The 12,826-nt window shown below is 42.8% G+C and overlaps 1 protein-coding gene across 1 annotated transcript in view; it reads right to left on the bottom strand.

Annotated features, from left to right (window-relative positions):
- Positions 1-12,826, bottom strand: part of DNAH5 (dynein axonemal heavy chain 5) — a 232,406-nt gene that overhangs the window by 217,332 nt on the left and 2,248 nt on the right. The window contains 4 exon segments of the mRNA XM_032594188.1: positions 517-637; positions 639-675; positions 3,900-3,984; positions 7,377-7,506. Of these exon segments, the coding sequence (XP_032450079.1) occupies positions 517-637; positions 639-675; positions 3,900-3,984; positions 7,377-7,506 (373 nt within the window).

Raw genomic sequence — 12,826 nt, 5'->3', positions numbered from 1 at the left:
ATCAAAATAAAGACCTGAAATAAACAGAACACGACACGTCTACCAGTTTATTTGCTCCAAGCAGATAATGCCCCCATCGAGGGCAGAGGAGACATGCACTTTATTTTGCACATACACAAAAAAATTATATATCCATTATTACAAATCTTACTTTAAATGTATGAAATTTGCCATTAAGTAAATAATGTACGGGCCATTATTTTTTAAAGGAAAGACTTCACTGTATCACACACACACACACACACACACACACACGCACGCACGCACGCAAATACATATACATAATGTTATATCAATTTTTGTTAACAAACTGAATATTAAGTCCTATAACTCAACAGATTTAAAGGAAATGTCTTGTTTGCTATGAATGCTTTTAGAAATACTTCTTTGAAAGTAGTTTTAGATAGTTAATGAAAACAGTGGTTACCTCTATAGGGAAGGATTTTTTTTTTTTTTTTTTGTAGAATTTACATGATTTTGGGTCATTTGGGGTAAAGGATTACTCCGGCCCCTTACCCTATGGATGTTCTCAGGGGTGATGGCTCTGGAAGGGTCAGTCCTGATGAAGAACACACATACTCCAGTAAGAGCCACATCTTTTCCCTCGGTCACAAACACCTTCGGTTTTTTATCTTTCAGAAGAGGAAGTCACTCCCCCTGGAGAGCCAAGTTGTCCTACAGATGCAAAAGAATTTTAGTTTCACAAATGCTACTTACGGTCCATATGGTTGTCTCTTGGAATGAGTTTCCTTGTTAAAATAGTGTCGCGTTGACTCATCCATGTGCCCTGGAAGGTCTGCTGCCTGGACCATCTCTAGCCTGAGCCCTGAAGGGATCTAAAAGGAGGTGACTGTTTCCAGATCACAGGTTCATTTCAAAAAAGTGTTGCTCCAGCAAAAAACAGGAATGAGGGGCAGCTGGGGAGCTCAGTCAGTTAAGTGTCAGACTTCAACTCAGGTCAAGATCTCCCAGTTTGTGAGTTTGAGCCCCGTGTCGGGCTCTGTGCTTATAGCTCGGAGCCTGGAGCCTGCTTCGGATTCTGTGTGTCTCTCTCTCTGCCCCTTCCCTGCTGACACTCTGTCTCTCTGTCTCTCTGTCTCTCTCTCTCTCTCTCTCAAAAATAAATAAACATTAAACACACACACACACACACACACACACACACACACACAGGAACGAGAGGCACAGGAATGAGAGAGTTTGGTCCAAAGCAGATTCTTGCTGAAGCTACAATAGTCATTTTCATCCACAACAGGCCACAATAGAGGCAAGGGGGAGGGGCAAAGAGGGAGACAGTACCTGTTGCATGTGCTGGGTGTCAGCTCCTCTGCTTGGTACCTTATCTACATTATTAAAGTCACTACAACCTTAAAGGCAGCGGTGGCCTGTCCCATGTCACAGCCAACAGGTGCTAAGAGTTGAGATCAAAAAACTAGCTTTGACTATAGAACTCCAGACCCCTGCAGCCCCCTCAGTATCGTGCTAGAGTCAGGACACTGTAGAGCCAGGAGAGCAACGGGATGAAGGGCGTGGGCTCTAGAGTCAGACCCCCAAGGCGTGAGTCTCCTCCGCTGCACTTCATGGCCATGTGACCTTGGGAAAGATACCTAGTCTTTCTGTGCCTCAGTCTTCTCATCTGAAAAATTCGAATAATATCCCTAGAAGCTACCATCTGCAATTGTTGTGAGGATTAAATGAGTTAATACATGTGAAGCCCTTAGAAAAGCACATAAAAACACTAGGCCACTAAGCATTACCATTATTATTATTTGAAAATTGTATTTTCGGTCATCGAAGCATGTAGCTCATTGAGTGGACCATTTACGCACACAGAGGGAGCCAGTGCCCTTGTCTGCCCACGGAAGTTGGAGCTCTCCAAGCAGATCGGTAGTTCAAGCAAGGTTACCAGGGGCAGGAGCACAGTGCCAAGGGAGGGACCTGGGGAAGAACGTGGACTGCAAGCTGAATCCTGAAACCCTGCAATTAGAACCTCTTGGAGGAACCTCCCCCCATGCAACCAAGTTCTGCCCCCACGGTGCCGGGCTAGAGACCGGTGCTGGGGCTTTGGCAGCGAACCCGCCCAATAAAGATAACCAGCAGATATGCCTCACCGGGAGGACAACACGTCACCGCGGGATGTGCAGCGAACGCTCCCAGTGCCCACCCAGTGCCCACAAGAACAAGGGCCTGGGGAATCAAGGTCAGCCAACTTGTGACAGTGCCAGTGCTGCTCGAGTAAAAGCTTTCCTGCCACCTCGTCCCTCTTGTGCCTGCCCTACCTCAAGCCAGAGCCGTGGTTTGCACAACGTGGACAGGAGCAGAAGGTTAACTTGAAGGAGCAGAGGAGGACCATATCCTTCTCTCCTCCTGTGAATACTGACCTTCAGAGGTCCCTGCTTGGAACCTTGGGGGATGGTGGAAGGAAGTGGGCGAGCCAGCAGTGAAGAAGATTTAACTTTAGATCAGTTCATTTTGATCAACTGGATAGTTTTAGTTTCTGCACTGAGACGGTATTTGTAATGTGAAGCAACCATAGGAACATTTCCTATCTAAGAATATCCAGGAAAGTCATGGAATGGTCTCAGTGTTGATCCAAGATCAAAAGGTTAAGGCCAGTCCCACGGTAAAGGTCTAAAGGGAGAGCGGGGAATGAAATTAAATTATGTTTATATCCCGTGAACCTTCCTCGTTCACTGTCACATTTACACGCGAACCCTGAACTCCACCCAGTGCACATTTTGTAGATAACTCAACATCCCATTTGATTTTATGTTTGTCAGACTGGGATAGAATTAGGAATTTCTGTATTATTTTGATTTTTCGTTCAAAGTGTAATGGACTTTCTGGGTGCCTCAGTGGCTCAGTTGGTGAAGCGTCTGACTTTGGCTCAGCTAATGATCTATCTCACGGTTTGTGGGTTCAAGCCCTGTGTTGGGTTCTGTGCTGACAGCTCAGAGCCTGGAGCCTGCTTTGGATTCTGTATCTCCCTCTTTTTCAGCCCCTGCCCCGCTCACACTCTCTCTCTCTCTCTCGCTCGCTCTCAAAAATAAATAAACACTAAAACAAATTTTTTTTTTAAAGTGTAATGGACTTTCTGACCACAAAATATCAGAAGAATAATTCTAGGAAAATCCCAATCACTTAGAGTATGCATGCATAATTTTCCCAGTTTTTAAACAAAAGAGCATAGTCATACTATATGCCAACAGCAATAACTATTTTCCCTTCAAAAAGGTTATAAAAAGATGAATGTAATATTTTAATATAATCATAATATATTTGTTTGTGCCCCTAGCTTGGCTTTAAAATTATATGAATCCACATAAACGTAGAATGGGAGATGCCAGTTGAATCCACACAAAGATTTGCAAATTTTCTTAAGTGAAAATAACTAAACTTGTCATTCCACATTACTCGTTTGAATCATAGTCGGTAGAAAATAAACATAATGTGATATTTAACTAGACAACTCATTATGCTTATTGGCAACAATTCCTCTGTTAAAAATAAATGGTGCCTATATAGAAAAGAAACAGATGCCCATAAAAAGTTCTAGAACATCACTGCATAGAATGAACTAGGATGTAAGGAAAAGAAGTCTCAAAATGTAAACTACTTTATTATTCCTCAATTACCAGCACAGCCTGAAAAGGAAAGCAGAATATCTCAAATGAAGTTAGAACAGCCAGGCTAGACAGCCATCATTATCCGTCCCTTTTCCTTGAGAACAAAATGGCACCTTGGCCTCACCCACCACACCTCACCACTGCCCATTCTTCCCATCTCCCAGCGTGGATGTAAGGGGCCTGGTCAGCTCTGAGAGTGGCTTTCTGCTTCAAGCCATTCTCAGATGAATCTGGCAACACGTTTCTGGCTTATGTCGCATCAAATTCGGATACCTGTATCTGCTACCTCCACGTCCTGATAGTAGAATATAAGGTGACGAAAACCTCCAGCAACAAAAAGCTGATCTATTCTTTCAATCTGTGAAAAAAGAAAAGGCAAGGTCACAACTCCGTTCTGAATTAGAAACCATATTTCAGTCAGCATTTACTATCAGCTTTCTTCTTCATATAAAACTGCATCTAATGCAAAGCGTACAGAAGGCGTCATGTATTTTTCAACCAATAAAACCACGAGAGAGTAAATGCCTCACCATAATAAAAATGTAGTTCAAAGAAGGAATCCAATCAGTCATCAAAATATTTGCTACATACATGTTTGAAAAGATTGTCCTTCCATTTTTGCTAATTTCCTAAAGTGTTGAGCTGTTGAAAGCAGATATAAATATAGTGTTTCATTTTCACTCAATTGCAGATGAGAAGGGAGAACAAACCTTTCAAAACCTAATCTAACACACTAGAGGTAATTAATAGTAAATTGGAGTAATCACTGGAAAATGCCATGAGAACACATATGATCATGGAACATTCCATCCAACAGTAGTCCAGAACTCAGTCCCATCCATGAGGTTCACTACACAACCAGAGGTCTGCCAACCGGCCTACTACCAGTGGAAGCACTTTTTAAAATCTTTTTAAATGTCTATTTATTTATTTTGAGAGAAAGTGTGTACATGCAAGCTGGGTAAGGGCTGATAGAGAGGGAGAGAGAGAACCCCAAGCAGGCTCCATGCCCGTGTAGAGCCCAACACAGGGCTCGAACTCATGAACCGCGAGATCATGACCTGAACCGAAATCAAGAGTCAGATGCTTAACCAACTGAGCCACCCAGGAGCCCCAGAAGCAATTTTCTTAAAGTCACTAGCACTGTTTTAAATTCAAATTGGAGGAAAAAGGATAAAATCTACATGCCCGTTAGCATGGCTACTGTCAAAAAAAAAAAAAAAAAAAAGAAAGAAAGAAAAAGATAAATGTCAAGGATGTGGTGAAATTGAAACACTTGTATACCCTTGGTGAGAATGTAAAATGGTGCAGTCCCTATGAAAACAGTATGGGAATTTCTCATAATATTAATATATTCCCCCATGATCCAGAAATTCCACTCCAGGTATATACCCAAAAGAACTGAAAGGAGGGTCGTGCAAAGATATTTGCACACCTCTCCTCATAGCAGCATTATCCACAGTAGTGAAAAGATGGACACAACGCAACTGTTCATTAACAGATGAACGCATAAACAAAAGGTGGCACAGACATATGATATAATATCATTCAGTCTTAAAAAGGGAAATTGTGACACAGGCTACAACATGGGTGACCCTTAAGGACATTTTGCTAAATAAAATAAGCCAGTCACAAAAAGACAAATACTGTAGGATTCCACTTATATAAGGCATCTAAAGTAGTCAAATTCTTAGAGACAGAATGTGGGATGGTGGATTCCAGGGGCTGGGAGAGGCAGGGGGGAGCTGTTGTTTAATGGTATCGATTTTCAGTCTTGCAAGATGAAGAGATCTCAAGATGGGTTACACAACAGCGTGAATAAACTTCACACTACTGAACTGTTTACTTAAAAACGATTAAGATGATAAACTTTACATTCTACATTATTACCACAATTTAAAATAAAACATTTGCGGGGTGCCTGGGTGGCTCAGTCGGTTGAGCATCCGACTTCGGCTCAAGTCAGGATCTCGCAGTTTGAGTTCGAGCCCCGCGTCGGGCTCTGTGCTGACCGCTCAGAGCCTGGAGCCTGTTTCACATTCTGTGTCTCCCTCTCTGCCTCTTCCCCACTCATGCTCTGTCTCTCTCTGTCTCTCAAAAATGAATAAACGTTAAAAAAATTTTTTTAATAAAATGTTTTCAAACAACAAAATCTAGCCTGAAATTTTAAGTGCGAAAAAAATAAGCCCCCTCCAATTTCCACCATATTATAGATAAAACTATTATATATAAGGGAAAGCAAGTTGCCCTGGTTCCTTCATGACTCTTCTTTGATTGAGAATGCTGTCGGGCTGAGTGGGACGCCCTCGTTAAGATTAACTTCCAAGCCAAGAATCTGAAGGAGATACTTCCAACAGGCCAGTACTGAAACTCCTGCCCCTCTACTTTGCTTGGGAGACTGAGCCAGGACGTTTTCTTTCAACCTCCAGGTTTTGACATTCCTGGTCCTGAATACGACACAACAGTTTGACCTGGGCTTCTTATAGTTCAGAACTTGTACTCGTTTATTCCCCTCGCATGATCCCAAATCCAGATGTCTGAATTAGGAAGAGGGGTAGAGTTAAGCATTTCACCTCTCGAAGACTGAATCGGTTAAGTGACTGTCTCATTCTGTGCCTCCATTTTGGAGGAACAATATTATCTACCTCCTGGCATCATGAAAATTAAATGAGATAACAGATGAAAACCACTTAGATGAGACTGACACCTGGTAAATATTCAACAAATGTTAGCCGGAAGGAAAAGGAGAAGGGCATTTCCTCAACCTCCAATTAACTCATCCTGCAGTCTAGCCATTTTAGTGTTGTCCACCCCTCACTGTTCCACTGACTCCTACTGATCCCACCAGACTGACATGGCAGGCAGGAACAAAGCCACCGGAGAATTGGAGCCAACTCATACTGGTTCAGGACAGCCAATTGATCACAACCCTTTCCAACTAAGCCTTCAGTAGCATCATGTTCATAGTCTGGAATCAGCCATTGTGGCAGTATTAACACCACAGAAATCAACACTCAAAATAGCGCCCCCCTCTACCCTCTTGCTCAAAGCTGGTTGTTAAACATTTACAGGTATACCACTAAAAAGCATTATCAAGAGTGTGCCACCCCCATCAACAGAAAGAATTCTCTCTCCCTCTCTCTCTCTTTCTCTCTCTTTTTTTTATGCTAATAAACCAAAACAAACAAACAAACAAAAACAAAAAAACCTTCAGGAACCATCATAGGGCTCCTGATACGCCTTCCTCAATGCTCATGAAATTATATCCTCCCATATTTTGATCTTCCCTCTGTAATCACACCCCAGATTTTGGAAGGAAATCACGGCAGAAAATGGAAGTCAAGCTCAGGAACAACAAAAACCAGATTCAGCTGCCAAAATTCAATCTCCCAGGTTAGAATAGGATAAACGCAAGACAAGATATATCAGAAGCTGAGAGAAGATTCTATTCTCCGACCTCAAGTTCCAAGATGGCACCCGAACCCAGCTTCACTGGATTCAGAAACATGCAGACATTGCTGTCAGAACCATGGAACTTAAGTGACAGTTATAAGTACCCCCATTCAACATGAAGAGCTGGAGAGCCCTAACGTCAATCTGCCACCACCCGTATGGTCAGAATGGAATCCTGTCCATGTTAGAACAGACACCCTCCTCTGCAGCCCAGCACAGATCCTGCCATAGGACAGAGGTCAATAGGTTCTCTGTGCCCTCCATAATCAAGTCTGGGAACACTCAAGTGCATCTCACCTGATTCCCCTCAAGAATGGCATCTTCCACTTCAGTTTTGTCCAGGTCCACGCAGGAAGCTACGATTGCAAATAAGTAGTCATGTCTGCCATCCAAGCGTGCCCGTTTGGCTTCCTTCTCTTCCTTCAGTCTTTGCTGTAAGAAAGGAACAAAAATGGTATGTGACAACTACTGTTCTCAGATGTATTCATTTTGTAATAACCGCATGAGACTGTTGCTTTTTTCAGGTCTTGAGTACTCACATAACAGACACCTTAATGGTACCAGTTTTAATCTTCCATTTTTAGCAATAATGTTATTCTGTTATGAAAAGAAGATGTGCTCATCGTTTTGGAATTGTGTAATGCAGATAAGCTAAAAGAAAAAAAATAAAAATCATCTGCCATCCAGAAATTATTACTGCAATTATTTTGTTCTAAACCTTTAGATTTATTTCTATGCATATATAAACATTCAAAAGACACACAAAAAAAGAGATCCCCATTTTTGTAAACATTCCCCAAGCCTTTAAAGTAATATCGTTCCACATTATCTCCTACCTTTATTGTTTGTCTATAGATTCATATCTGGTCTTGAAATTGATTTCTGAATACTAGTGCTTACCTTTAAACTGATTGTTAATTACAATACTAAGGCATGTGACCAATGTGGGCAGTTTGAAGCATATCCTTCCATATGCACTATGCTCATACAAACGTATGCAAATGTATACACACATCTGTATATTATACTATAAAATTTTCATACATATTCCCTTAATAATACACCACAGACCCTTTTCTACTTTAATACAGGCTATTCCTACCTGTGTGATAGCTGCAAACTATTCAACAATGTGGATGTACCATAATTGATTCAACCATTCTGCCACTGGTGGATATTCAGCTTCCAATTCATTTCTTGAATTAAGTACATCGCCTGAAATGCCAATGAGCAACACTAGGAAGAGAAAAGGTGGCCCCTCTTTTGTCCAACATACAGTTATTAAACCCCAATTATGTACCTGTGCTATAGAGGCAAATGCTACGCAATGACGTCAAAAAATCTCATAGCCTGTTTGGCAGGATCTGAGCGGAAAGTATAAGTATGAAAGGATGGTATTATGGTTGCCACCAGGGCATCAGATCAAGGCAGGGACGTTTATGGGTCTTCAGAGAAGTTGCAAAAAGGAGGGTGCCCCACTCCAGCCTGGGGCTGAGGTAGCGATGACAGAGAACATTTTGGGAAGAGGTGGGTTGAACCTAGACTGGAAGGGCAGTTGGCCACAGTCCCAGAAGGGAGGCATTTCTGCACGTGCAAAGGCCAAGTGGCGTAGGAAAGCAGAGCACACTTTGGAAACCACAAGGTAGCCAGGTTGACTGAACTAAAAAGGACTAGAAAGACATAATGGGAAATGAGAAAGCAGTCTGATCATAAAATATCTTGTGGGCCACATTAGGGAGTTTAAGCGTTATCTGAAGTCCATGGAGAATCACTGACGGGTTTCAGATCAGGGGAGATGTTAGCTGTCCATGCTGCAACAAAAAAATCAGTCATTCTCGAATGGAGATGTGGTTTATATATACAATGGAATGGTACTTGGCATTGAGAAAGAATGAAATCATGCCATTTGCAGCAACGTGGATGGAACTGAAGGGTATTATGCTAAGTGAAATAAGTCAGGCAGAGAAAGACAGATACCATATGTTTTCACTCATATGTGGATCTTGAGAGACTTAACAGAAGACCATGGGGGAGGTGAAGGGGAAAAAAAAGTTACAGAGAGGGTGGGAGGCAAACCATAAGAGACTCTTAAATACTGAGAACAAACTGAGGGTTGATGGGGGTGGAGGGAGGGGAAAGTCGGTGATGGGCATTGGAGAGGGCACTTGTTGGGATGAGCACTGGATGTTGTATGGAAACCAATATGACAATAAATTATATTTTTAAAAATTAGTCATTCATTCTGTCAGCAGTGTGGAATGTGGATTGGAGCGACACAAGCCTGGAGACAGGAAAGCCAGTCAAGTGCCTTATGGTGGCATTCCCAGAGCCCAGGATGCACAGACCATTGGGAATGTGGCTCTGGAACTCAAGGGGAAGCTGCACTGTAGATCCAGATGCAGATACGGGTTCTCAATGCAGCGCAATTGATATTACAGGCCAGATCTTTCTTGTTGTGAAGGGTAGTCCTGCACATTGTAGGGTGTTCTTGGTCTCTTCCTTCTGGATGCCAGGAACTCCCTACTACTGAGCTGTAAGAATGAAAAATGTCTCCAGACTGCCAAACATCCCGTGTGTGACAAAATCACTTCCTGCTGAGAATCACTGATACGATAGAGACAGAGACAGTCAAGACAGTATCTTTTGGGGTTACGCAGTGCACAACCTGCACGATTACGTTATCAGTCCTTTCATCCAGTAGGGGGCATGTGCATACTAGATATTCAGTAAACACTTGTCAAATGAATAAATCGAACTTTAAACCATGAGTGCAGATATGATTTTCTAAGAAAGAAATGGAGAATGAAAAGCGAGGTGAAGAGCCTCGGGACGCACCAATATGCCAGGAGCAAGGAGGGAAAGAATAGCCCATGGAGACAAGTGAGGATAGTGGGCAGACAGGCAGAAAGGGAACCAGCAGGCCGCACCACCAATACACCTCAGAGCCAACAGTGCTAATGCTATAGCGGAGCGGTGGGGTCAGTTAGGGTTTCCTTAGTAACTAACTGTGTTTACAAAAGGGGCTATAGCATCCCCCAGCCCCTTGGCAAAAGGATCATGCCATTCACCTCTCCTCCTCTTGAAGGTGGCTGGCCCTGTGACCAGTTTTCACCAAAAGATCGTGGGGAAAAGTACGACTGTAAACCTGCCTAAGCTAATCCTTAGGAGAGCTTCAGCTTCTGCCTTTGCCCTTGGAAATGCTCCCTGGGAACCCAGCTACCATGCTGTGACAAGTCCAAGCCACATGGGGAGACCACATGGAAGAAAAACCAAGGCATTCTGGTCAATAGCCCCAGCCAACCCAGCCAACACCCCAGAACCAACTTCCCTCCAGGTGAGTAAGCTATCTCAGACATTCCAACCTAATCAAGCCTACAGAGGATTGCAACCCAGCCCAATGCCACCCGAAGCAGAACCACCCAGTTGAGCCCAATTGCCGATATACTCAAGACAGATAATAAGGGACTGCTGTCTCTGCTATAAGCCATTATGATCTCGTGTGGTCTGTTATGCAGCAGTAGATAACAAGGTAATCCTTGTAGAATAATTTCACTGGTTGGACAGAAAGCAAATGGATGTAGGCTTGAGAAAAAGGGGACTGAGAAAAGAGAAATATAAAGATACTGAATATAAACTATTCTTTCCAGAAACTTGACTATAAAGGAAAGAGGTGTGGTAGCAGGAGATAGAGGGGAATTTATAGTCAAGGAAGAATTTTTTAAGACACACACACACACACACACACACACACACACACACAAAACAAACAAACAAACAAAAACCTTCAAAAACAGTGAAGAGGAAAAGGTTGGGGATTTCAGAGGGCTTGAAAGGCCATCTCTGGACCCATGCAATTAACATTTGTTTTCCAGAACCTGAGGGGCCTGGCTGGAAAGAATTGGAGGTGGAAGGAGGAGGGATTAGGGATTTTTAAAATTTATAATATACCTATTTTCTTGCCATTTCTCTCTATAGGAACTAACACAGGTCCTGACACAAAATATACATTCCATAAACATCAAACAGAAGCAAATTTACATCTCTTTTTAAATGTGGCTACAACAAGGATGATGTCCTGTTGTTTAGACTGTTTTCTTCTTGCTTGGCAGGGAGGAATAAAGTGCTTTTCAAAGCGAACTCTCTGGGTTTGTACTAAATGGCTTCAGCAGATTGAGGACATGGTGGGCAACCAGGGGAGCCAGAAATCAGGCATCAAAACAACCATCTTGCGGCAAATGCTGGGGAGTGACAAAGAAAGAAAAGAACTAGAAAACCAGGAAAGTCAGGATGTAAAGCCACTGAAGCCTTCCGAAGAATAGAGAAACTTAAATAAGACTCTGCCATGGCAACACATTCTCTATGACCTGATTTTATGAGACTCCAAAGGGGAAAAAAAATATATATATATGTATATACAGATATATACATATATATATATTCTAGTGGAGGAAAGGAGTGATTGGTCCCTAAAACAGAACACTAATGATTCTATTTTTACTTAAATATCACAGAGGAAGAAAAATTCCAAAGAAGCGTCATGTGTACACAGTGAATTATCAATGTGTTTTTAAAGTAAATGTTTTCTGAGCTGCACGAAAAAGCATGTTAAGCAACAAATGTGTTCTTGCATAAACTGATCGTTGGTTCTATCTTTGCTGAACAATGAGGGAATTGTTTTTTAACTACCACAAGAAGTCAGTAACATCAAACAAACATTTAGTGACCAGACCAGGGCATTGTCAGCCCATAAACTTAAACCCGGAGCTTTCTGGCTGCTAGGGAATGGCAGCAACAAGCAGTCAGGTGACAAGCTGTCTGGAGGTGGCTGTCCTGTTGGCCTTTGAAACATGGAGGGCAACTGGGGAGGGATTAAGATGGCAACAGGCGGACAACGGAATGGCTTTTTTTGGAGTCACATTAAAATTGTTTCCTGTTGCATGAACAAGCACCGAGGGATGGGGGCGGGGGGGGAGATGGGAGGAGGGGGCTGGGAAACCTATTCAACGTCCACAGAAATCTCGAAAGTAGTAAAACACTTCTGCAATGTGGTGGCAAGCTATGTCACTGCCATCCTTGGAGAAAAGAGTCACTAATGCGCTAACTCACAAGAAACAAGTGCTGCTTTCAAGGCTGGACAATTCTGCGTGGACAAATGAGCCCTGGTCCCGATCTTAGGTTCCTGTCCCAGCTCTGTCACTTGCATCTGTCAGTCAATCTGCCCAGGCTTCAGATTCCAGAACTGCAGACTCGAAGTGTTAGACTAGGGATGCCTGGGTGGCTCAGTGGGTTAAGCAGCTGACTTCAGCTCAGGTCATGATCTCACGGTTTGTGAGTTCGAGTCCCGCTCACAGTGCAGAGCCTGCTTCAGGAGCTCTGTCTCCCTCTCTCTCTCTCTGACCCTCCTCCACTCATGCGCTTGCTCTCTCTCTCTCTCTCTCTCTCTCTCTCGCTCTCTCAAAAATAAACATTTAAAATAAAAGCATTGGACTAGATGACAGCTAAGCACCGTTACCTTCTCTGCGGTCGGAGCTTCTTGCTGGTTCAAAAGTTAACACAGACGAGAGACTTGAGATTTTAAAATACAAATCCCAACAAAGACCCAATGCATGAGCTTTCATAATAAGCTCTGTGATGTTTTCTCATGATGAGCCTACCCGTCCAACTTTTTTTTTTTTAACACGGTATACCAACTTCTGCCTTTAACTCTATGGTTAAGTGCGAGTCTGCGTGCTTGTTCACGTGAGACC

The sequence above is a fragment of the Lynx canadensis genome, chromosome A1 (genome assembly GCF_007474595.2).
Source record: "Lynx canadensis isolate LIC74 chromosome A1, mLynCan4.pri.v2, whole genome shotgun sequence".
Classification (NCBI taxonomy): Eukaryota; Metazoa; Chordata; class Mammalia; order Carnivora; family Felidae; genus Lynx; species Lynx canadensis.
The sequence above is the reverse complement of the archived record's forward strand: the minus strand, read 5'-3'. Positions and strand labels throughout refer to the sequence as shown.